This window comes from Gopherus flavomarginatus, chromosome 3 (assembly GCF_025201925.1).
Source record: "Gopherus flavomarginatus isolate rGopFla2 chromosome 3, rGopFla2.mat.asm, whole genome shotgun sequence".
Lineage (NCBI taxonomy): Eukaryota > Metazoa > Chordata > Testudines > Testudinidae > Gopherus > Gopherus flavomarginatus.
In genome coordinates this window covers 99,578,743-99,606,057 of record NC_066619.1, presented here as the reverse complement: position 1 = coordinate 99,606,057, position 27,315 = coordinate 99,578,743, and the positions used below count along the sequence as shown (strand labels likewise).

The window sequence follows — 27,315 nt, the reverse complement described above, 5'->3', positions numbered from 1 at the left end:
TAGGTCCGAAATAATGCAGACAGACTTTGCTCAAGCTTTCTTGCACAGCTCTGCCATTGCACCTCAATGCTAACCTGCAACACAACTCTTATTCTAGTCCCAGGTAATTTTTATTCTCAATTTGTCAATCATGTTGGCTTGTGTTGCAGTTTGGGAATTGATTAAGAGGACTAACAGTAAGGACTAAGAAGAGACCACTAGCACTAAAATATATAGTTTGCTCTGTACAGCCTCACCGAGAAGTTTCAACTGGATACAATAATCTTCTTCATTTTTTGTTTTGAGCAGTTGTGTAGCTCTCTTGTTCACTGCTAAACAGCAGAAGGTTGCACCAACTCATTCCTTCGTAATGTAATGTAATTTTTATTGAAGTGCTTTCAGATCCTTTAGCATAAAAATTGCTCTAAGCATGCATATTTCCTTTTTAACTGCATATTTTATTTATTATACATCTCAGGCCCTCAAACATTTTTAAGCATGGGGAGTCTTAATACATCAATATTTAATATTATTAATATAAAATGTTATTATCTGATCCAGCATACGAAGCCCTCTCTACAAGGGGAGGACCTTTTTGCTTTTAATCAGAATGCCACATTTCTCTCTCTCTAACATTTTCTTTTAATCTAATGTTGCTCTCTATTTTGTTATTCTCCTACCCCACGAAAAAATACACCTAAGTTTAAGAAATGGCAAAGATCTATGTTTTACTGTGAACGTGTTACAGAGCACTTGGGTTTTCTTCTTTATTTCCAGAAATCTGTCGGGGGGTTAAGTAGTCAGCAGCAACGAAGAACGGTTTCAAAGGGTTTATCTTTGAAGTAGGAAGCTAACTCCTTACCGTCTCTAGACATTCCTAGGGCAAGACACTTCTGCAGTCGGCAGTGTTGGCAACGATTTCTGTTGGTTCTGTCAATTAAACAGTTTCTCTGCCTGGGGCAGGAGTAAGAGGCATTGTTCTGCTGACTCCTTCTAAAGAAACCCTAGAGAGAGAAAGAGTGTGAAAGAGAGAGAGAGAGAGAGAGAGAGAGAGAGAAAATTACTATATATAGAAAGATAGATAGATATAGTGGCATGCCACTGCAATAAACTCTAATTCAGTGAAATTTTGTTTATGATACAACTTTGTAAATGCTTTAGCCAGAAATAGTGAAATAAAATAATGTTCTCTCCTGATCTGAAAAACCTGTGCATTACTCTGTAAAATATAATATGAGGGTATGAGCATAACAAACAGGATAGAGTGATAAAATATAGTACATCCTCAATATACAATAAACACTGAACTTCATCAAATGCTCAGGGAGACTCTCACCAATATTTCTAACAAGGCAGTTTATTGCCATTTGCTCCGAATTCTTTTTTCGTTAAAGAAAAGGTACTGGTAACGTCTAACACTGACAATTTGTTTATTCATTGGCTACATGTGGTATCAGAAGTTGTAATATACTGTGTGATTCCCTAGGTTAACCTGGAGAAGCTTAAACTGATTTGGAGAGACAAGATACTCCACAAGAGAGAGGTAATTCAAATTGAAGCATCTAAAAGAGCCCTAGGATTTAATGACCTTACTAGCTAAAGTGCAAAGGAAAAAGAAACACTTTTAAACATCACCACCCTCCTTCAGGAAAAAAAATCATGACATTTCATATGTAAAAGAAATATAATATTGTCAGGTAAATAGAGAAAGTTAAAAATCCCAGTTTAGCTAGGGAATAGGCTAAAAAGTTTTAAAACTTTTAGTTATCCAGTCTCAATAGGGTTTTTTGAGTGTTACTCTAGCCAGTTGTTTGGATTTATGACTGGGGACAAGAGTACTAGAACCCAAGAGCATGTCCTTACTTGGTCTTAGCCACTGAGAATGGCACCATCAGGCAGCATTACGGCAGAAGTGACAAGAAATGCCAGAGATGTCAAGAGGAATGGAGTCAGGAAGGGGAGATGACAGAAGTAAACCTACACTTGATGTTCTTCTCTCTTCTACAGAACAACAAAAAGTAAAGAGCACAGGAGGAGCAGGAAGCCCAAAGAGGGGGAAGAGAAACAAAGAAGAGAAGTTCATTGGAGAACCTAGCAGCTTTAGAAACAGGCAACTGCACACTTACATAGTGAGAAAGAGATGGAGGGGGAGTCTAGCAACTGCAGAAAGCCATGAAGGCAGATAGAAGGCAAAAAGTGCAGTTAGCATCCGTAAGTAAAGTTAGGCAGTGGTGGCAGTGAGGTGGTTGAGTGTTGTTAGGGTGGTTTGTAGACTAAACCTGAACTGAATTAGCAAGCTAGGGAAGGCTTCATTCAACAGATAGTCCAGTATTGTTTCAGTATAGGACTATGGATGACAGGAGCAAATCATGACAATAACAACAGCTGTGGAGTCTGGAGAAATAATGGTGAAGAAACAATGTAACTGGATTGTACATGACTGGATTCACTCAGTAAAGACAATATTTGAAAACTTCACTCAAGTCCTAGTGCACTGAATGATGGCCAGAGGTGTCACTAGCACTGGACAACAGGTATTGAGTTTGAGTGCAGATACTGACATTCCCAGTCCATGAAGTGAAGTTTAAAAGTCCCATTTCATCTACCCTGCACTGGTTGTGTTAGTGGTTATAAGCTATTTAAAATTTAATTTAAGATGTGAATTTTGTATCTTTGGGAATGCAGTTGTCCTTTAGGGAAAGTACCAATGAAAAATTATAGAGCATTTATCTGATCCTGACTACCAAAGAATTTACTGAAGCCATGGCTGTGGGATTAATTTAATTAATTAATTTAATTTAGCACTAATTATGTGACATTTCTTATGTATTTGCCATACTTTATTAGAAATTTCCTTTTTGGCATAAAAAGAGTTTTCTGCTTTAGATTTAAGTAATTCCAGCGTGAATAGGGAATTGAATGAATGGATCAATCAGATCAGGTCAATCTTATTTTTAAAGGTAAAAGTTATAAAAATATATTTTTTTAGAATTGTAACTATTACATAGTCTAGAATATCATATTTTAGTGCTACAAAGCTTTTCATAGTAAAGACTGCTGCTTATTTTCTATCATACAGGAATTTACACAGTCGTTTTTTGTTCCTATTAGAATGTCATGGGTCATATTGACTTGGTATAATTTATTTTTTCCCTTCACTCATCAGATGTACAAGAAAGCTTGAGTAAATGTTTTCTTGGACTATATAATATTTTATATCCTTTTTTTGAATGGCTACATTTATTGGGGAGAACAATTGCTCTTTTAGGTAGAAGAATTGTACTGACCTAGTGCGTAGAGTAGAAGAGCTGAAAACAAGTTTCTTGGCTCTTTTCCTAACTCGGACACTGAATCACTTTGTGATGTTGGGCAAGTCACTTAACTTTTCTCTATCTCAGTTTCCCAGTCTGTAAAACAGGTATAGTAATATGTTCCATACCTCAAAGAACTAGGCTTCAATTTTAACCACTTCCCACAATGGTGGAGAGACAGGTGGAATGAGACACTTTTGAGAGCCCCAGAGACATTGAGGAAGGCACAAGAGGTGAAACCCAGGCCTCCGTGAAGTCATTGGGAAAATTACCAGAAGATATCAAATTCCTGAAGATACCTAGGCATGCTGCAGGATATGACAGTGCTATTTGCTACATCCTTAATAAGGTGCAATGAGGACTGATAGATAGATAGAGAGTGATCGCTTTGTGAAAAACATTCACGCGCAGGTGACAGGGTGTTTTTGTCATTTATCATTTTCCTGTATGAGTTCATTTGAGAGAGTAGTGACTATCTGGTTTCACCCAGATAGTTTTTATTGAGGCATTTAGTGCACTCAATGAGTAAAGATGTGTTGTGGTGGGTGTTGATCACTGTAGCAGTGGAGATATGGCTGCAGGTTTTGCATCTATTGTTCTCTCTGGTTCTGATGCTGTTTTGAGTTGCTCTGTCCTGGTCTGTGGGGAGCTTACTTCTGATGATGAGCTTGGGTTGAGGGGTTGTTTAAAGGCCAGAAGTGGGTGTTAACAAAACAATCATTCTATGGGCTTGTCTTCATGTACAGCACTGCAGCTGCACTACTGTAGCGCTTAAGAGTATGTCTTCACTACCGTGGCTGTGTAGTCGCGATACCAGGGCTGGGAGAGAGCTCTCCCAGTGTAGTAAAAAACCCACCACCATGAGAGGAGTTGCCCCCAGCACTGGTGCACTGTCTATACTGCCACTTTACAGCGCTGAAACATGCATCGCTTGGGGGAGGGTGTTTTTTCGCACCCCCGAGCAAGAAAGTTTCAGCACTGTAAAGAGGCAGTGTAGATGAGGCCTTAGTGAAAACGCTACTATGCTGATGGGAAAGCTTCTCCCATCAGTGTTGTTAATCCACCTTTCCAAGAGGCGGTAGCTCTCCCATTAACATAGCACTGTCTACAGGAGGGCAGAGGGGTTAGGATTTTGCACACCCCTCAGCGACGTAGTTATACTGGTTATACTATACTATACTATACTTATATAGATCTATAGTGTAGATGTGGCCTATATCTGACCTCTCAGTCCTCATCCTCAAAGGAAACACTTTGAGCCCGACTGCTTAAATTCATAACTCTGCTAGACACTAAAAATCATGGATTGAACAGAGACACTGGATTTCTAGCTTATTACAACAATCTGTTACTCTCTACCCCCGGTTTTTGTCCTATGACTGAAGAGGTGTTAAGGGGACGCTGTACCATGAATGGTCCCTTTGCATATGTGCTAACTATTTATGTTAAACAATCTGTCCCAACTTGCATTTTGCTGTGATGCTGGGCGTGCTTTTCCCAGACCTGAAGAGCTCTGTGTGGCTCAAAAGCCTGTCTCTCTCACCACCAGAAGTTGGTCCAGTAAAAGATATTACCTCACTCACCTTGTCTCTCTAATATCCTGGGACCAGCACAGCTACAGTTAGATTGCATACATCTTTCTTCATGACAGTCTCATGAAACAGGATTAGACTAATTGATCTGCTACTTTGAAACTGGCACAAAAACAAAAGGGTTACAACTGTGTTAAGTGGTAGAGAAGCTTCTTATCTCAATATACACGCAGAGCTAAGAGGCATTGTCTCCTCTTGAGGCACACACAAGGGCTACCAGGAACAGTAATCACATCCAGAGGAGACTTTATTCCTTACTGCTTTATGTAGACTACTTACAGAGACAAGAAGTCCTTTTTCTGCTTAAAAGCATTTTTCTTTATTATTATTTTTGTGCCAGTTTTAAAGTATCAGATCGATTAGACTAATCCTGCCCTGTGCGATCATCATAAAAAGAAGCCTATTTCCAAGCCAGTATCACAATAAAACTGTGTCACAATGGGGGATGGTTCATTTACAGTTGTTAAAGTTTCTGAAAGACAAGGTCTGATTTTTGACAACATCTCACTTCTTAATTTACTGGCATTAAATCAAACTTTATTTTTGGGATGTGGTAAATCCAATGTTTTGAATTTTTCAGATGCCTTCAATGTTATAAAATGCTAAATACAAACCTGAGGAGCAAGATATTTCACACTATACACATGTAGAGGTGTATGTGCACCCACAAAATATACAGTGCATGTTTCCATCTATAAAATGACCTGCAGGTGCTAATCAGAGCCTTTGCATCTTGGCACGTTCAAGTGGGTAGTCAGAACTGCAAGCACGAAGATTTGCCTTTGCAAAATTCTCAGCTGCTGTGAGTGCTAAAATAGCCCCTTATACATGAGTTAGCCATGGGGACTGCTTTAACGTATGGCAGCCTCCCCACAGGTGCTGATGGCAGGTGCTGCAGCCCCAAATCACAGGAGCACTATGGGCATTCTCCCTTCTATCCCAACCTGCTCCTTTCCATCCCTGGGGTATGCCAGGCCTACAAGGAGGGACAATGCGGTGCCATTTACACTCTTCCTGAGCTGGGGGAATTTCTCTCTGGGCAATTGCAATTTCTTTATGTCCCCTTGAGAGCACAGAGGCAAAATCAGCCCCATATCTCTTAAAACTGTGCATTATGACACTTACATTAACTTTGACATTTCACACATATAGTAAATGAAACAAGAGAACAAAACTAGTCCTCAGGTTCATTCGGAGTGGAGCAGTTCTAGCATACTGTAACCAGCATATGTATCACCATTTATACTGCATCACATATTAATAATTCAAAGCCTCAGAGAAGGAGCTATTTTCCAAATATCATTTGACTGTTGAATAAGGAAGACAACTAGTAAAATTAGACATGGAACACCTGTGTATCAGCAGCAGGCATTACTGCCTTTGGCACGCCTTGTCTGAAAGGGTGTCAGAGTGTGTTGTGAAGTACACAGATGCCTGAGGCAAATGCAGATGCCAATGACAGTGCTGTATAAAGTCTCATACCTTGCAGCCTTCACATGTGATGACTCCATAGTGTATTCCAGAGGACTTATCTCCACAAATTTTGCATGGTATCACTTCAATTTGTGCTGAAAAAGAGAAAAGGGTTATTTTTGGTTTATAATGCTGTTCATTTCTTTTCTTCCCTAACTACTGATCATAGAAGTTAGAGCTGGTCAGACACCTAACTTCCTGCAAGTGTAAAATTGTTCTTAATGATATTTTAGGCTTTTTAGTGCTCTGTTCAATCCAGTTCTAATTGATTCACATAATGGGGCTTCCACCATTTCCCTGAAGAGACTGTTTCACAATCTAATAGATCTCATGATAAGAAAGCTTTCCCTGACATTTGCAGTAAGTTTTCTCTTTCTTTCATCCCCTAGCTATACCTATTGGATCACTCTAAACAATAACCTTCTTTGGTGTTTACAGACTTCAAATACTGCTAGCCAGTATTCTTGTCCTCCATCATATCCTCACTCTTCATTTTGCTGAGGTAGAATTGACATATATGATTTGATGCTCTTTCTATTAAGCTCCCCTGGGCTCTTCCCTCTCCCCCCCATCATGGCTGATTGTACTTGTACACTTGATATGATGCAGTTCACGTGATGTTCTTTCATGTCTTCTGATTTGTGGTTTACTGACATACATCAAAAGATACTAGCAACATCTGTAAATATCTGCAAAGTTCTGCCTCCAAGAAATTGCTTAAACCAGTGATTTATTCGCAGATATACCTCACCTCCTGCAGTCAAAGCCATTTATTTACTGGCTCTAAATTAGAGATGAGCAAGAGCCATAGATCCAGATCCCAACATCTCCAGTATCTGGTCTTTGCTTTTGCTAACTATAGAATTAGCGGCTAGCTGCAAGATTCAGAACTGCATGTAGATTCCGATTTACCCAGAATCTGAAAATATATTTTCCTCTCCCTACTTATAATTTTCTTTTTTCCATCTTATCATTTCCTATATTTGAGACAGAGTATTTGCCTCATTCTCCAACTTTGAATCCTTTGCATGACTTCTCCTGTCTATACTGCATTGTCAATCTGCTTACTAGTATGTAAGGACAGACTCTGCTTGGCTCTGGGCAGGTGCACTGGGGAAAGGGAGCAGGAAGCCTTCCTTTCCCTTCCTTCCCATGCAAAAGCCAGGCATAATTGTAGCCCTTGCAGTTTGTGGGCCAGATCCTCAGCTGGTACAAGTTGGTATAACTCTAATGAAGTCTGTGGAGCTGTAGATGTGACCTCCTGAGCAAAATACTGCTCCCTTCTAACTCCCTAATTGGGCATATGCCACCCCAAAGTGAGTGGGGAAGGCACATACCCACCTCCCACCACAAAGATGCACCTATCAGTCCTGTCACTGAAGGCTGGCTAGATGCAAAGGGGGAGCATGCTGTATCCTAAGGAGTAGTGCAGTATGCACTCCCCAGAGCTCTAGGAGGGATTGTGGGTTAGTGCCTTCAAGGCACAATCTGGTTTTTAGTAACAAGTGTGCACATACAGTGAGCGATGATGGGGGTGAAGGGGAAATGGAAGAGTCCAGAGGAAACCTAAGATGCATTCCCTTAAAAGTCATGCTTTCAGTTGGAGGTACCGCAAATGCTGGAGCATACACTTAGCTGCAGAGGATGGAAAACTCATTTTCAAACTACTGCACACACACATGTGCACAGGTGTTCATATTATGGAGGTTGTTGGAAAAACAGCAAAGTGCTCTGGCTTTATAATCTAGTACCAAACTGTATCTGTCATCATTGTTCCCAGGTAAGAGAACAGAGACTCATTACAATTATCTTTATAACTCCCTTTATAGCTTGACTAAAATCAGATGAGTACCTGTATGGGGTTGTCCCCCTACAATCCCTTGGAATGTGCTGTGTGTCTCTCACTACTAAACCATTGTTTACGGTGATTAAGAATTCATTTTTTAAATAACTCAGTTTAATTTCCAGGCACAGTGAAGTGCACAATTGCCTCCCATGCTCAAGTGGCCTGCAAAGAAACCAGTCATAGTTGTGGCCCCTTCTTTCAGGGAGCTGAAGTGAATATTCCTTTGCAGGGCCATCTGGGAGGAGGAGGGGGGTGGGCAAGTGGGGCAATTTGCCCCGGGCCCCACAGGGGTCCCCACAAGAGTTTTTTGGGGGCCGTGGAGCAGGGTCCTTCACTTGCTCCGGGGGCCTCGGAAAAGTCTCACAGGGCCCAGGCCCCTGGAGCTTTTTCCACTCCAGGTCTTTAGCAGCAATTCGGCGGCAGGGGATCTTTCCGCTCTGGGACCCACCACTGAAGACTCGAGGGCCCCTGAATCCTCTGGGAAGGCCCTGTTCTTTTGGTGCATCACCAGAGGTGAACAGTGTCCCAAAGAGGGCAGGAAAGAGGTAGGAAGGAATATACATGGATGGTGAAACTTCCACACCCACTGTGCACTCTAAGGCATTTGGGGAAGGACTGTGCTTCCCTGAGGCACAGTGTACACTCTTGAGACACAGAAGCTCTGGACCTTCCCTAGTGCAAGACTGGGTGATAAAAGCATGATCTAGACATACACTGTTGCATACACTTGTGAACTCCAGTCCACTAAAGACAAATTTTCAAATGGATTTTCACTCACACAAATCTCCTACACTCATTTATATTTCTGTGCAATTGCCCATCTAACAACCAAGCCCACAGGACAACTTCTGCAAATGTAAAGTGAGGGAGCAAGAAGAAAATAATTATACCACCCCCGCAACTAAATAATAAAGTACAGTAGTTCTGCTAGCTAATTCATTACTGTACTGTTTCAAAAATGTGGCTGATTTATGGTTAACCTATCACATATTTTAATTACTAGTTTGAGTTGAATACAATTTTTTGTTCATATATTTTAGGCAGACATGGGCTAGAACCAAATCCCTTAATGCAAGTACCTATGAACTCTGGGAAAGTTCAGATATACTGTACATTTTGTTCCTCAGCCTACCCATGACGTTAGCTTCGCCTTAGGTTATGCCTTCACTGCATAAAAGATGGCAGTGGGATTTTACAGCAGGGTAATTAATAGGCATTAACTATTATGCTGTAAAATCCTTGTGGAAACAAAGCACTGCAATTTTAGCGTGAGATAGCTGGGTGAGGTCAACAGTATACCCCACCCATGGCTGACCGTGCCCAGTTCATCTCACAATAAAACTGCAGTTCTTTACCTCCAGAAGACTATGCACTGGGACAACTAAAAAACTCTAATTATTCCATGGTAAAAACACACCCTTTTTGGCAGTGAAGACAAAGCCTGAGAATGATTCCTAAGTGCTGCCAGTTGAGAGACTGAATTTCAATTAATTGTAGATCCCTAGGGTGAGAACCATGCAGAGGGAGAAAGCTTAGTCTTTGGAAGGATGGACTGTTTTGGGTTGTCAGACCTCAAAGGGATAGATGTACGTCTCAGGCAGAAACTAAAGTCTGGAATATGGAGAAATCCTCAAAAATCAGTAAGTCAAGATTTGCGAGGCAACAAGTGAAAATAGTGGAATAATAATAAAAAAATAGATTTTAAAAAATAGTTTAATCACATTTACTATTTATTACTTTATTCCTGTGGTAGGAACAAGGGCATAAGGCTTGATTCTGCAAACACTTACTGCATTGAGTTTCATACCTGTTACTGTGGCCACGTCCAGACTACCCGCCGTATCGGTGGGTTAAAATCGATTGCTTGGGGATCGATATATCGCGTCTAATCTAGATGCGATATATCGATCCCCGAGCGCGCTTATATCGATTCCGGAACTCCATCAACCCCAACGGAGTTCCGGAATCGACACGGAGAGCCGCGAACATCGATCCCGCGCGGTGTGGACGGGTGAGTAATCCGATCTTAGATATTCGACTTCAACTACGTTATTCACGTAGCTGAAGTTGCGTATCTAAGATCGATTTTCCCCCCCCTAGTGTGGACCAGCCCTGTGAAGAGTCAATACTACTACATCCAGTAAGGGACTGCTCATCGTCATAAGTATTGTGCTCAGTTACAGGTATTTGTGGATTGGGTCCCTAAATGCTAAAGCTATGGAGTTCAATTATTGTGGAACAAATACAGTCGGCTCATCCGCAAATCAGAATCAAACTAATCGTTTTATAAGTTAGTAGTAATAGACAAAGTGGGTGAGGCAATAACTTTTATTGGACCAACTTCTGTTGGTTAGAGAGACAAGCTTTCAAGATTACACTGAGTTCTTCTTTAGATCTGGGAAAGTGTCACAGCTAAATGTAAGGTGGAAGAAATTGTTTAGCACATATTTCAAGAGACCATTCAAGGTGAAATAGCCTGCTAATATCTCTCCCATCATTAGGGGTGGTGGGGAACTGGACGGCTTAGTATATTATAGTAACAGTGAATACAAAGTCTCCAGCAGATTGGTGTTGCTGCTTCTAAGTCTGTGTGGTAACTCCCCAGGTAGACACATTGCCAAGCCACTTAGTATGCAGAAACTGCTCAGCTGCAGTGCTGTGAAAAAACCACCCCAAGAGGCGTACAGCTTTCTGCACCAGGGCTACAGCGCTGTAGTGCCAATGTTGACACCCTGCTCGATTACAATGCTGCAACTGGTCTCTGGGAGGTGTCCCACAATGCCTGCTCTTGCCTCTCTGGTCATAGGTTTGAACTCTACTGCCTTGTCCTCAGGTGACCAACCATCATTCCCACACCATAAATTCCTTTGGAATTCTGAAAATCCCCTTCCTGTTTGCTCAGTGATGCATGCAGTGGTCTCAGAGCATCTTTCCAGGTGGCCATGCCTGCTCCATGCACCAGGCGATCCCCACTTGGAGCAATGCTATGCTGCTGGACTTCATCAGCATTTGGGGAGAGGAGGCTGTCCAGCTCCAGCTGCACTCCAGCCATAGGAATTATGATACATATGGACAGATTTCATGATGCATGACAGAAAGGGGCCATGACCAGGACACATTGACGTGTAGGGTAAAAGTGAAGGAGCTGCAGAACATCCACCACAAGGTGCAGGAGGCAAACCGCCACTCCGGTGCTGTGCCCACGAGCTGCCGGTTCTACAAAGAGCTGGATGTAATGCTTGGTGGCGATCCTACCTCCACTGCGAAGGCCACTGTGAATACTTCGGTGGCTTATGTCAGTCAAGAGTGGATTGAGCCAGGAGGAGGAAATCTTGGACGAGGATGTGGAGGGGGAGGGCGACCCAGAGGCAGAGAACGACTCAGAAGTCAGAGATGCATGCAGACAGGTGCTCTTTTCTACCCCGGAGGAGGCTAGCCAGTCACAGCTGTTGGATCTTGGTGAAGCACAAAACAGGAGAGGAAGCCCCTGATAAGTGGATTTGATTTGGGGAATTGCTGAAGTGAGTTGTTGGGGGCAGGAGGGTTGCAAAAAGCAGGTTTGTGTCTGTATGATGTGCATACCACCACTTGCCTAGTCTGAGCAGTGGAACAGGCTGTTGATTGACTCCCTCACTTCATGGGACTCTCCCTCAGAGATCTCCAGGAAACTCTTGTGGAGGTACTGGGCAATCCGCTGCCACTGGTTCTTTGGCAAAGCTGCTTTGTTTCTTGTTTCCTTTGATTTCCTGCTCACCCTCAGCAGCAAGATATCTTCCATAATGAACATAGCCTGTGGAAGATGTGGGGACAGGAATGATTATCAGGCCCCTCCTACAGTGCTGGCTCTCCTTAAGGGCCATGTGCCCAGTGTACAGTAGGGTCCAGGAAGAGTGATTACCTCACCCCTGCGGCTACTCACCATTTTGGGGGTCTTATGGCTCATGTGTGCTTGCCTGGGGTCAGCCAGTTAGTGACAGGTATGTGAATAGTGGCTGTGTTTTAAATCACTGAATCAGTGTTCTCCATGTTGCAAACAATATTGCTCTGTAAAATGTTGCGTTTTGGCTTCACAGATATGCCCTTGGGGCCCAGCCTCCCCCTTTGTTATCGGCAGCTGAACGGCTGGGCAGAATTACAAAGCGGCCGTGAAGAACTAAAGATAACTTTCTGCGTGAGGTTATGATGCACTCCGCCGCTCAGAAACAGGAACTGAAGATGTGGAGGGAGAGCGAGAAGAGGGACTGAAAGGAGAACATGGTGCACCAGAATGAAGCCACGGAGTAGCTCTTAAATGTTATGGAGCGCCAAACGGACATGCTCCAGGTGATATGAGCACTGCCAACCAAGCAGCTCCACACCTCACTGTCCCTGCAACCGCTGTCACATAACTCTTTCCTATGGGCCCCTCAGACACTGCCAACACACTCTTATCAACCTCCTGGCTCCAGTCTGTACCCGCTGCTTTCACCCTTCCCTTCACAAATATTACGGAGCGTACAGCATGCGGTTATAAGCATAGGAATATTGTCATTGGCCAGGTCCAGCTTCCCACATAGGCAGCGCCAGCAGGCCTTTAAATGGCCAAAAGCAGACTCAACAGTCATTCTGCACTTGCTCAGTCATTGCTGAACCGCTCCTTGCTGCTGTCGATGGCTGTGTATGGCTTCATAAGCCATGACATTAAGGTGTAGGCAGGTCTCCCAGGATCGCAATGGGCATTTCAACTTCCCCTACAGTGATCTTCAGATCTGGGAAGAAAGTTCCTAAACAGGCCAGTGTGCCAAAAGATGAGTGTGCCATGCACCTTTCTGGATCAGCCTGCATTAATGTCCGTGAAATGCCCACAGTGATCCACATGTGCTCTTAGAACCATAGAGAAATACCCCTTCTGATTAATGTACTCGGTGGCTAGGTGGTCTGGTGCCAGAATTGGAATATGCATGCCATCTATTGCCCCTCTGCAGTTAGAGAAGCCCATTTATGCAAAGCCATCCACAATGTCATGCACATTGCCCAGAGTCACGGTCTTTTGGAACAGGATGCGATTAATGGCTTTGCACACTTCCATCAACACGAATCCAACTGTTGACTTTCCCTCTCCCAACTGGTGAGCAACTGATTGGTAGCAGTCTGGAGTAGCCATCTTCCACAGTGCAATTGTCACACACTTCTCCAATGGCAGGGCAGCTCTCATTCTCGTCTTTGCGCCCCAGGGCTGGGGTGAGCTCATCACATAGTCCCAAGGATGTGGCTTTCCTCCTCTGAAAGTTCTGCAGCCACTGTTCATCATCCCAGATGTGCATCACTGTGTGATCCCACTGTTTAGAGCTTGTTTCCCAAGCCCAAAAGCAGCTGTGGTCAGCACCTCCATGAATGCCACAAGCAATCTTGTGTCATAGCTACTATGCATGGCGAAATCAGTGTCGTGCTCCTCTTGCCTTTTAGTTTTAGGAATAAGTCCACTGCCAGTGGCCACTCATGACATGTTAATCAGAGTGAGCAGCATACTGGTCAACCGTTTGAGATCCATTCTCAGACCGAAGAGGCAGAGCACACAGTACACAAACCACTGAAAGATGGTGCCAAATGCGGACGAAAGGACAGGGATTGGTGCAATGCATCATGGGGCATTGGGACAGGACCTAGGATGCCCCACAATCCCCCTCTGCCTTCCTACAACTCTTAGCAGCACAAGAGGAAGATATGCTCTGTAGGATAGCTGCCCAGAGTGCACCACTCTGAATACCACTGCAAGTGCTGCAAGCGTGAACCCACTATTGCACAGGCAGCTGACAGCATGAACACACAACAGTGGTTTCTCTTCAGCGCTCGCTGAGCGGCGCTCTAACTGCTGGTGCTATAACTCTGCCACTGTAGACATACCCTAAGATAGCTCATGGAAAATGAAACATCTCTAGGGCAGAGAGAAGAGATTTAAAGAAGTCTGAAAAAGCAGACTTTGCTGCTGTCTCCTAGGCATTTCTCTTTTATTCGTAAGACAGCAGGACAATTTAAGGATTCATAACAGAAAACCTGAGTCGTTAATTGTACAGGCCAGAAGAAAAAGAAGCCAATGTATTCCCAGAAACATCTTGAATTACTGTAATTAACACCCAGTGTACCAGGTTTCCTTTGCAGATTTAATGATTGTCAGCAGCTCCCACACCTTCTTCACATTGCATCTTTGTTCAATGCTCTAGATTTGTATATTTTCCCCTCTCCCTCCTCCTCCATTCAAACAGAGAGTTGATGAAATAGTATGTTAGTTCTCTTTCTGTAGAACTATTACAAAAGAAGCTGTTTCATTTTGAATCCTTTCTAAGCATAACAAATGTATCCTTTTATCAAGGGGGTATTTTCAGTTTCTTTCAGAATGTTGAAGTCATTACATGATGTACCTTGAAAATAAACTAATAGTAAAGTTGCCATTCATGGCAACTTTCAGCAATACAGGAAATTATGTCCTTCTCCCATTCAGACACAGTAAACATATTATATATTAGTATAATAAAGAACTACTTGTCTTCACTTTTCAGGCACTTCATGGCCTATCCCCTTTCTACCTATTATATCTAATAATCTACTGAGAATATTGAGTTCTGTCTCCTATTTGCCAATTATGCCTGTGTCAGTTGTCCATTTGCCAAATTTTCAAGCAAGTATCTTCACACATTCTCCCATGCCCGGGGAGAAAGTGTGAAGATGCTTGCTTGAAAAATTGCATAGGAGGAGCTCCTCATAAAGATCTGAAATGCCACCAGATCATCTTCCTTCAAATCCCTCCTTGAAACTCCCTTCTGCTATGAAGACTAAAAAAATCAACAATGGTTAGGCACTTGCTGTGCTGTGATTGCTGTTTATCACACTACTCATGATTATATCATTGGTACCTTGTGCTCATCCCATCTGTTTGTTGTATTCACGTCTCGTTTTATTCTTGGATTGTAAGTTCTTTGGGACAGGAACTGTTCTTTTGTTATGTGCTTGTACAGTACCTAGCACAACTGGGCCCGGGCTATGGCCATTGGGAACTGACAATACAAATAAATAATAAATTAATAATTAATAAAAAACAAAACAAAAATGGCATTTCCTTTATGGAACCTAATACCACTAGAATAACAGGAGGGAATAGTGAAAGGAAATGGAGTGCAGAAGATGGCATTTTAAAGTCTAACAGCAAAGGAACTACCTACAGAATAAATTAACGTCACTCAAGCAAAACACCTGAAAAGGGAAGGATTTGTGTACCAACACTGTAAATGTGTTCTTTAAACTATCTTCAAGCCAGACATTAGTTACCCAGGCTCTCTAATGCTCTCCAGAGTGGAAAAGAAGCAAATAAAAAATCCCATTGCCTGAGTGGATGCACTAAATGTGATGTAGCTGTAGGTGAACTCAGTCACCTCTGAGCTCAGTATGTCAGAGATCCAAATCTTCAATCACATGTTTCAAGGAGACAGCACATCATACAGCTAACAAACAGCTTCCTCACTCAACCAAAGGAATATAAGCAACTGTATTCAAACAGCATAGACCAGCATTTTTTCTAGCTGGAGCTAATTCCATTCCTACTAGAAATGTCATTCACTGGCTATAGTCAAATCAGACATCCTAAAAAATGAGGTGGTAAGAGTCATATGTTTTGAACATATGGAATTAGTGGTAAATCTACAATGCAATGTAAAAAGAGTTTACAAAGTTCATGTTGAAATGTAAGTAAAAGTCAGCAGGTGTCCTTTCTGCGGTGTGCTTGATAATCGCTAGAGTCCATTCCTTCCTGGTCTTAGCAACAAAAAGAAATAGCAGGCTATGGAGTTCTGGATAGTGTAAGACTGGCCAAGCATGTCCACATGCAGTCTGGCAGGAAAAAGCAGGACTAAATGAGACTCTGTCTCATGCAATCACTGCTTCACATCAGAGGAACTTCACTTTCATTCAAAAGAGGCTGAGGCTGGACTATAATCTTCCAAACTGGTCACTTTGGACTAGCTGGGGAAGGAGCGTATGTGTTGAGGGGATATTCAAAGCTTTTAAGATGTTGTTCCAGATCAAAAGAGTGTTGTACACAAGAGATGGCGTATAGCTGGAAGGGAAAGATAGCTCTTAGTGGATTTGTTAGTACCACAGAGACCATACTTGGAAAAATCAGTGGAGTTAGCGATTTAAAGAGTCAGTGAGCAATTTGATGGCGTCCACTTTAATTCTTGCAGGAACTCTCATCACCCTTCAAATGTATTTCTTTGAATAGTGACGGCAGAAATGTCACATTGCACTTCCATGTTTATTGTCTTGTTTATTGTCTCGGTGATTTCAGTTGAAATATAGTCAGCTTTCAAGTAAAGAGATGTTTTTATCTAACTGCCAGTCCTGCAATATCAGCTTGAGCTCTGTGAGTTGAACAAGATTATCTTCTTCTTATGCAATATCATCAATAAAAGTTTTCATGACAAATTAGGCCCTTAGATCACTGCATCTCCACTACCATCAAATTATGCAAGCTTTCAGTCGGTTTGCTCTGGAATCTAGTAATCTCTTCTGTTGATGGTGCACAAGAGGGACTAGATAGACTACAATTATGTTAGTCACTAAAGTAAGCAGATATGACTCTGATTATGCACAAAGAACCGAGCTGTTTTATAAAAAGGTGCCATTTTTACAGTCAGTCACAATGTAGATTCACGGTTTAGAAATTTGGCCTGTGCCCAGTCCCCTGGATCCTTGACTCTGCACTACCTTACTTAACTTCATCATAACAGTATAATGGTATTGTGTCCTCAGCAGGGCAGGCTCCAGGTCACAGCGCGCCAAGCGCGTGCTTGGGGCGGCACGCCACGGGGGGCGCTCTGCTGGTTGCTGGGAGGGTGGCAGGTGGCTCCAGTGGACCTGCCGCAGGCATGGCTGCGGACGGTCCGCTGGTCCCACGGCTCTGGTGGGCCTCCCGCAGACACGCCTGCGGCAGCTTCACCAGAGCCGCGGGACAAGCTGACTGTCCGCAGACACGCCTGCAGCAGGTCCACCGGAGCCACGGGACTGGCGAGCGGCAGAGCACCCTCCACGGCTTGCCCCCATGCTTGGGGTGGCAAAATTGCTAGAGCCGGCCCTGGTCCTCAGGTGGCATTTTTCAGTTTATAAATACAAATATCAGTGCAAATTTTCATGATGCATCATTTCTGCCTTTTTTAACAGTGAACATCAAACACAATTGCCATCATTCAGTCCTTTTTGTAGTTAATCCTATGCTTCCTATTTAGTTGCTGTTTTCAACTCAAGTGGGGCAAGGTGCTAAATGTAATTAGGGGCCATTGTGGCTCAGAATATTTTTTTTTTTTATTATTTATTGGGTGAGGTACTGACTTTGGGCAAGTCATTTCAAAACTCTGTGCCTCAGTTATCCATCTGTAACATGGGCATGATGATGCTTACTCACCTTTGTGAAGTACTTTGAAATCTATAGATGAAAAGTGATATGAATCCAAATTATTAGTGATTATTATTACTCATGGGGCAAAGGTAATCTCCAGACTGTCCATGTTATCCTAGCTTACTGCATCTTGTTTGCCATATACTAATTTTAGAATACTAAATAGATACATTTCCAAGAAACTTTGATTTATTTGTCTTTACATCCAATAGTGAAGATGAAATTATAGAAGAAAATGAGCTGAGGAGAGCAATTTCTTCCCATTACATCATTAAGAATAGACCTAGGCAAAATGTCCATACATAAATGCCCTCCCTCTCGAGTTTGTAATACTTTAGTGTGATGGACATGCAGCTGCTATGAATACTGTATGTGACCTACTTAGTGAAACAGTTACTGAACTGTTTGGGTTCTTGGGCTTGCTTATGTGAATGTATTGGTTCAGTTTCCTAGGGGGCTACTGGAAAAAACAAGGAGGAAGGCAGCAAACAGCTCTAGATAATCAGCCTTCCAACAAACACTTGGGCAATTACAAGACAACGGCTGAGCTATGAGTGGTAAAGATGCTATTTCCAGGCTCCAACCCAAAGTTACTCAGCACTTTTGCAAAGGCTGGGAGCATACACATCAAAGGGAGCCACAATGGTGAAAAAGACTCTTGGGAGAGTTGTCAATATGCTGTTTGTGAGGGGAACAGGCTGATCCTGACACAAATCCTGGTGGAGTGTGTGAAGCAGCCGCGATATCCGCAGCCTTCCAGGGAATGATAAACGTGAGGAAAACAGGCATTTATATAGACTGCTTATTGTTGTAAGATCTTTTTTTTCTGAAATGCTTTGGTTCTAAATAAACCGTACTTTGCTTTCAGAAGGCTTTCTGGACACCCAAGGAACAGGCTTGTAGACATTAAATGTAAGTTGAACCTGCTGAGGTAATCACAGTTAGTATCAAGCAACTGCAGCATAAGGCCTGGTCTGAGAATGGGAGAATCGTGCGATCCCATCCTGATGGAGATGCTAGCTTGAGGCCTGAGATGGAAAAAGGGGTGCATTCAGAGGGGTCAGGGGTGCAGTTAGCCCAGTAACTTTGTCTATAAGCACAACACTTCTTAAGCTTCCCTAGATAGGTGCTTGCTGTTCCATAGCCTGGTATTTCTATTGAAATCTATTAACCCATTTTTACTTTTTACATAATATGGCTGCAAATTATACATGCAGTGCTTAATGGAGGTGTTAAAGTAAAGCAAGTCAACACATATGATAAGAAGCAGGCCCCCCAGCCAGCAATCTGGGGTACTTGAGAGTGTTCAAATCATAGTAATTTAACAAAACTCTAAAAGCCATATCTTGTACCCCATACACAAGCCTTAAAAATAGCAGGGACACATGTCCAGCATTACTACTAGGAGAAGATTTAACTGCATAATAAAGGCAGAATTATTAGTGCACAGTTCCACATCCCATAAAGACTCAAGCAACAGTACTGCTGACGCTGCACACTTTTCCTAAAGCGATTACTATTGTAATCCAAAATATACTACCCAGGCTATCTTCTATTTGAGCTCATCAGATCCAACGTTCTGCAAATAATCTCCAGCAGCTTTAGCTAGTGTTTACATAAGCTGGTCAGGATGGTTGTTTGAGCTACGACGACCATATCTTTTCTATGGACAAATGAACTACACCAAAAATATGTACTTACAAGAGCAATAACAGCATATATCGAAAATATATTACAAATGAAAAGCTCTTCTCTAGGAGAAGCATGCATTATATTCACTGTTTTACACAGTCAAGCTCTTTGTAGAATATTTCCACCACCCCCCTCACTGTTTCAGTATATAATAACCTCTTTGCAGCTTAAAACCAAAATCCTTTTCCCTCCCCACATGTTCTACTCCATCGCACACACATACAGTGATTTGTTTTGAAAGCTGTTCATGAGTATTGGGCTGTCAGTATTGATTTCTTTTTTAATAGAACATAAAGTCATGCAAACATTTGGGAGCTCTTTTGGGGTGTGGAGGGAAGAAACTGAAAGAATGACAAAAACTTTGCAATTCAACTGGGCAGAAGAGTAGGGCAAATTTTTGGTCTGCCAAACATATGCCTTTAATTTTAATTATTTCTTTTTGTTTTTCCCAGTATTCACACACAAACTTGAAAGCATTTTGCCTATGACAGCTGCTTATCATTCATATATAACACTCAAAGTCCCTCTGCCATGTACATTGGCCAAACCGGACAGTCTCCACGTAAAAGAATAAATGGACACAAATTACACAAAAATCAGTTGGAAAACACTTCAATCTCCCTGGTCACTCGATTACAGACCTAAAAGTCCAATATTACAACAAAAAAAACTTCAAAAACAGACTCCAAGAGGCTGCTGAATTGGAATTAATCTGCAAAATGGACACCATTAAATTAGGCTTAAATAAAGACTGGGAGTGGATGGGTCATTACACAAAGTAAAACTATTTCCCCATGTTTATCCCTCCCTCCCCCCACTGTTCCTCACAACTTCTTGTCAACTGCTGCAAATGGACCATTTTGATTACTACTACAAAAAGTTTTTTTTCTCTCTTGCTGATAATAGCTCACCTTAACTGATCACTCTCGTTGGAGTGTGTATGGTAACACCCATTGTTTCATGTTCTCTGTTGTGATGGGGCAAGGCCAGATGGCTACAGTAAAGTACTGAGAAACAGGTATGTTAGCCCCAGGCTAAACAAATCCCTAGTATCCTGTTAACCAAATGGCAGTTGCTCCAGGTTAATCAAGGCACCTGGGGTCAGTTAAGATCTTTCTAGAAGGCAGTGGAGATAGCTACTTTAATTAGAACACCTGCAGCCAATCAAGGCAGGCTAATCAGGGCACCTGGGTTTAAAAAGGAGCTCACTCCAGTCAGGCAGGGAGGAGCCAGAGGAGAAGGAGTGTGTGTGAGGAGCTGGGAGCAAGAGGGCAAGGAGCTGAGAGTGAGAGAGTGTACTGCTGGAGGATTGAGGAAGACAAGCATTATCAGACACCAGGAGGAAGGTCCTGTGGTGAGGATAAAGAAGGTGTTTGGAGGAGGCCATGGGGAAGTAGCCCAGGGAGTTGTAGCTGTCATGCAGCTGTTACAGGAGGCACTATAGACAGCTGTGATCCACAAGGCCCTGGGCTGGAACCTGGAGTAGAGGGTGGGCCCGGGTTCCCCCCAAACTGCCTAACACGTGATCAGACACAGGAGGAGTTGATCCAGACTGTGGGGAAGATCATTGAGGTGAGCAAATCTGCCAACAAGCGCAAGGTAGAGGAGGAACTTTGTCACACTGTGTATATATACATCTTCCTGCTGTATTTTCCACTGCATGCATCCGATGAAGTCAGCTGTAGCCCATGAAAGCTTATGCTCAAATAAATTTGTTAGTCTCTAAGGTGCCACAAGTACTCCTGTTCTTTTTGTGAACACTCAAAAGTATAAATGTAAATTGATCACTCAATATTACAGGTGTGCAAAGATTTTATTTTTGATGGGTTTAAAAATGGTGAGAGCTTTTTTGCATTACTCTGTCTTAAAGAACATGATCCTGCAACAGCATATGTGCAGAGTGTTGCATGTACTAGTAGGAATATAAAATAAATAGAAATTATCAGGATAGAGAGCACAAGAAAACCTGATCCTGCATTAATGAGAATCACGCTGCTACACAGCCACCACGTTACTTCTGCTTAATGGCAGAAGAAAAGCTAAAGCATGGAAGAAATACTGAAGGGCCGCTTTTAAAGGTTGAAGATCACACCTGAGCTTATGTCTCCTTAGACACATTTATTCTCTACCCACACCCCACTCATTTTAACCATTGCATGTATGAGATCAGACAGCAAGTGTGTCACTGTTTTGAATTATTTCCACTGAAGATGGAAGACTATGTCTAATGCTTACTCTTACTTGAGCTCATGCAGTCTCTGTGAGCAGCCTTCCACTCCCAACTGCGCACCACAGGATAGAGGCCAAAGTGTGCTTATAAACTCCCTGCCCTCAAAGGAAAATGTCTTTCTGCTCAAGCTGTCTGAGTTTCATATTCTTTACGTAACACTGAAAACAGAATTCTGTGCCCTGCCTAACCATCAGGGGATAAGAGGACCATAGTACAATGTAAGTCCTTTACAGAAAACTAGTTGACAATAAGCAACTTTAATACTCATGTCACTAAATAATGCTTTTGGCCCACATGCTTCAAGTAAAATCTTGTTTAACTCCTCCTCTAAACTGTTTAGTCTCTGAACAACATCATTACAACCACCCTGACTAATAAGAAGGATAAATATTGCAGAAATCTCCGGGTTATAGAGATTCAGAAACAGTAATGTGTTTGTAAGGTTCTTTATTATTTCATGCTCTACTGAGAACAGTTTAGAATCTAAGGGGTTCATTCTAGAAGTAAACACAAATTAAAACCTCACAACCAAACACACCCACACTTTGGAGAAATTTATATCTGGACCTAAACTTTATGGTTTGGGCCTATCTCTAGTATATTATCTTCCTGATATCAGCATACAACTTTCATATTAAGCATAAATATCAAAGAGAGACTAAGCTCCAACCCCCATTTATACGAATGTATTCACCATACATAGAAGTGAATTAAAAATTAAACATCGAATAAGCAGTAAATTGTTAGAAATAAATAAGATTATTTAAAATTATGATACAGACTTAGAAAAGTTACTTGCTAATAACATTTGAATAGAAAAGGTATTGTATTCTGTCATACGCAAGTCACATTTGGTGCTCATGTTGCTTGGCAATTATGTTTCATATCATTCACCGCACATGAACGTTTATTCGTACATGGTAGGAACTTAACAAAACCTCAGTTCGGTCTCCCTTTTGCATCCACAATATGGAAGTGAAAGCAGAAGGGAGTTTGGGATTAAAACATTTGACACCTAGTATGACCAGACAGAAATCTTTGTTGTTATCAGGGATGCTGGAACTAGAGGTGCTGGGGATGCAGTAGAATCCCTGACTTGAAGTGGTTTTTATCATATATGAGATTTACAATTTTGTTCAATGGCTCTCAGTCCCCTTACTATAAAAATTGTTCCAGTGCCACTGGTTGTTATCATTAAAGTTGTTGTAAAAAAACATACATATACAAATGTTAAACTTAATTTGGAACAAACATTACCAGGTGTGGAAATCATTAGTTAAAGTGAAGACATTAATACCTTTAAATTCCCTTTATACACTGTAACAACCTTAACTCTGACCTATAATACACAGTTACCAAAAGTAGCACTTCGCTTTTCCAGTTTTACAAACTTAAGTTAAAATGACTTAAACGTATACAGCATTGAAGTATATAAAATAACTATAAACTGACTTTCATCAAACTATCTAAACTATACATTTTGTGGTTTATTTCTCTTTCTGCACATATTGCAGAACATTGAATTATTTACACAATATATTAAAAACAAAAACAATTTTTTTGGTATCTCATACTGATATACATAAGGGACATGTCTTTATTTAGTAAGTATTATAATATATAGAAAATATAATATATAAAATACCATAACACTTGCCTTATTCATTATCCACCACATTTGCCTTATTCATTACATTACTGATTATTTATGCCATACGCTATTTATTAGAAAGTATTTGCACTATTGTATATAATTAAAAAATGAGGAAGGGGTCAGGGTTAAGATTATTGAAATGTCTAATGTGAATTCCCTCATCTGTATTTTAAAAAGGATGTATGGACTGTAAGAGCATTAAAGTCATTATCTACATTACCTTCACTGATCATCGCCATAGTTTTCATTGCTTAGGTTTTATGAAAGAATGTATGTTTTCCCACAGTTATATTACATACTGTAGCAAACATAATGTAAAGTAATTAAGTAATTTTGGAAGGAATTTCCTAATATTTATTAAAAAATACAAGGAACATTAAGAATACAAATGAGGCCAGCTTTAGCCTGTGAAGAACAGGGAGCACTGGATCTTCTGGACATCTAATTTGCTGTACATAACAGTCCACAACAATTTATAGAGTACTTCGGGGACCGCTAAGTAGGGAATGTGGATCAGGAACCACAGACTTGGGAATGGTCTTAGTGAGAGAAGTAGAAGCATGGACGAAGGGAAGAATAGTGCCCATTTACCGTATAGCCTTCCCCTCCCTTCCCAAATAAGATCAACTTTTTCTCCTAATCCAGACATCCTCCCATTGCCTGGTAGAATCCCTTTGCTCTTCTGGTAATTTAGTGAAGCTAGATGCCTTTTGCCCTTATTGAAAAATGATATAACCATGCAACTAAGGATATTTTGCTAATTACATCATTTTCTGACTTATGTAAGATGTCTCAGGGCAAAATCTGGCCCAGTTGATTGTTACTACTCTCTACTTTGATTAACTACAGTATTTTTTTGAACCACAGGATATGATGCTATTTTAAAAACATTTTAGTAAGCTAAGTATACTGTATATTTGCAATCCTGAAATGTCATTAATTAATACAGCTTTTCATGCTAATATGTTACTGCTTTAGGCTCCTTGCCAAAATAGCTAACTACAATGCTCAAGGAAAAGTTTAGAAGGAAGAATTCATGAGCATAGTTCATGTCTTTACTTTATTAATTAGCATGATTCAGTAGCAAAAACTTTCTTCAAACCTGAGCTGTTGTCTTTTTTTCCCCTTTTGATAGAACAAGAAATTTCAAAGCTAAATTAACCCTCTGCTGAAAGTTCACTAATGTGAGTGAGGATGTGAGTCACTGGTGGGCCAGATTCAGGTCTTATTTGCACGTGAATAAATCTGGAGTAACTTTAAGTGCATTTATCAGTGCAACAGAGATCAAAATCTGGCCCACATTGTCTTGGAATCTTATATAAATACTATTGAAATTAATGGAAAGAACTTCCATTGACTTTCATTGGGATTTGGATTAGATCCTGCATTAACTATTCAGTATCAGCACAGCAAAACTTTCACAAAGCAAAACTGTCACAGCTAAAGCAACAGAACAACAAACAAACAATAACAAAGATTTCAGGCTGACAGAAGGTTATCCTGAAATCAGCTAGACCTCTCACTTTATATCCACTCTCATGATTTTCTGTATTTGGTCATATTTTTGATCATTATCTATAGATTTTCAATTTGACATATTTTTATTTAATTTCACTGTACCTTCTTTTCAAAGGTAGAAAATCACCCAGAGATAGCTCATGGATTTGCATCTGTTGCAACGTCTACTTTCTGGCTATCTGTCAACTTACCAATTTAATTTGATATCTTAACTCACTGAGTAATATACAGTCTAAGTAAAACTCCAAGCTGAGGTATATCAGGGATATATTTGGCCCAACATGATTAATATTTTCCATTTATTTTATGTGAGCACCTCATCTTACCAAGGAATGGAAGAAGAAAAAAGTTTGAACTCACCAATTGCATCAGTTTTTATTCTGAGTTGACTATCAGACATTTTTTATGCAAATAAATATAAAGCCTAAATACAGAACAGTATTCTTTCTACTACTCTACTTACTGGCTACTGCACCTATGCTGCTGCAAAACTGGAATCTTAACAGACTGCATTAGCAAGATTAAATGAAAGAAGTGTTAAAGGCCTAGACTGTTCCATTTCATTAAGAAAGGGTGAGAGACTGCATGAGGGAATGAGGATGGGAAAAGTACTACTCTTTTGATACCATCTTTACGTAGAATGGAAAATCCTGTTTCTTATTTACCTGCATTTTTTTTAAAACTAATGCTTTTTAGAAAGATATGATGAAAAATCTCAGCCTCCTCCTAACATCGGAAGCCATTCATTCAGTCTGATTTGTGAAACAGAGGACTAGATTTGAATGGCATGTTGCAGAAGCCATATTAATACATGTAATAAGACCATCACTAAAATAATGTACCCCTACCTGTGTTTGAAGCTAAAAGGTTGATTTGCCACTTCTGTTTCTCTCCATCTATTGCATTTGGACCCCATGATATGTCACATACATTTTACTTTGAAAATCTGTATGAGTTTGATACAATTGTTGAGGAATTTAAAAGAAATTGACAAATGGGAAAACATTAAGATGAGTTCCAAAAGTTTATCAAAATAAGGAAAAATATAGGAAGTTAGGGAAAAATATGGGGAAAAATGCCTAAGAACATGTCATCCTGTTAAATGTTTTTCCCAGAGATGATTTAGCCTATGGAAAGTTAGAGTGCCTAATAAAAAAAGTGCTTTTATTGTATATTATTTTTATCATTGCATTGAGCAACAGCAGTGAGTTAATTACCAACAATAACTAATTTAAATCTACACTAACAGCCTCTGGATATTTTTCATGTGATCTTGCTTAGATTCAGTCACACAGGCTACTTTTTATATTGTAGGTTATAATCCTAAATAAGCAGCAGCTTCATTTCTTATTCCAAAACACTGGGCATATGGCATTTCAGATGAATAAAAAACCTCAAGAGACAGTCTTGCATACTAAAAGAATAGGGACAGCCCTAGCTCTATTATTTCATAAAATGTAAGCCTTTGATGTTGCAGGGCATCATTTTTCCTGATTTGCTAAATAATTGGTGTATAATTTCCCTCCTGTTGCCAGAGCATTTCATTCTGCTGAAAGAGTGATCGCAGAAGAAAATTTCTAAGGCTCACTGTTTCATATTAAACCCACCATGTTTCTCTCATATAAGTACACGGATCAAAGAAATGGCCAAAAGAAATCAACAACATATAAGCTGTTTTCATTTTTTCCTCTCTAATTTGTGTCAGTAAGAATTGGTTCTGCGTAAGTGATAAGGAAATCAATAGATTGTCACCCAATATTACACAGAATTTAACTTCCAATTGGTGCAGAGTTTCAATTACTGATATGCTAGATTTCAAATCCACTTATGCATCTCTTGCGTACTCAGAAGTCCCATTGGGAATTTTCGGTGGGCAAGGAATGCAGGATCTATTCATACAATATTTACAGGAAGAGTAACTTCTAGATTTCAATGGGATCAGTGAAGGCAGAGTTTGGCCCCAAATATTTATAGTCAGCTTGAATTTGGTAATGATGTTCTGTTTCTAGAAAAGCTGGCAATACATGAACCACAGCTTTTTAAAACAAATAGATGGCTATAACATTATTTCAAGTTCATAGAAAGGTGAAACTACAGGAGGTAACATTTCTGGAAATGAATGAGTCTATTATTCCTGAAAATGTACATTGAGGACACTGTTATAGAAGCTCAACAAATATAGATTGGCCCACTGGAACTCCAATCCTCTTAGTACAGAATTATGTGAGCTCAGGAATCCCTGAAGTTCCACTGCTACCTGCATTTTGAGCTGAAAAAGTTGCGTACTTGCCTAAATGATCAAACTATTGCATAATAGTTACTGCATGAATGTCAGGGACTCAGGCGTCTTTTACACATCATGAAACAAGGAAGCCAAGAAAAATACATTTTTGGAAGTTTGTGAAAAAATTCCCCATGTGCAGTATTTCCAGGTTGGCAGTTAAGATGAAGTAGTATTGTTCAATGAAGGAGAAAAGGGTATTCTTTTATGTGAAAACTTCTCTGAAAAAGGGCAAGGAATTAAAATGAAGAGTGCTTTTCATATGTTTCATGGCATTTTATATCTGTTGCTCTATGCATAATCACTTAAAACTGC

General features: G+C 40.8%; 1 protein-coding gene across 1 annotated transcript in view; it reads right to left on the bottom strand.

Annotated features, from left to right (window-relative positions):
- The window catches only part of RORB (RAR related orphan receptor B), a 174,382-nt gene that overhangs the window by 55,432 nt on the left and 91,635 nt on the right, over window positions 1–27,315 (bottom strand). Inside the window, exons 2-3 of the mRNA XM_050944198.1 lie at window positions 6,365–6,450; window positions 842–983 (exon numbers count right to left, since the gene is read on the bottom strand). Coding sequence (XP_050800155.1) covers window positions 842–983; window positions 6,365–6,450 — 228 coding nt within the window. The remainder of the gene's footprint in view (window positions 1–841; window positions 984–6,364; window positions 6,451–27,315) is intronic.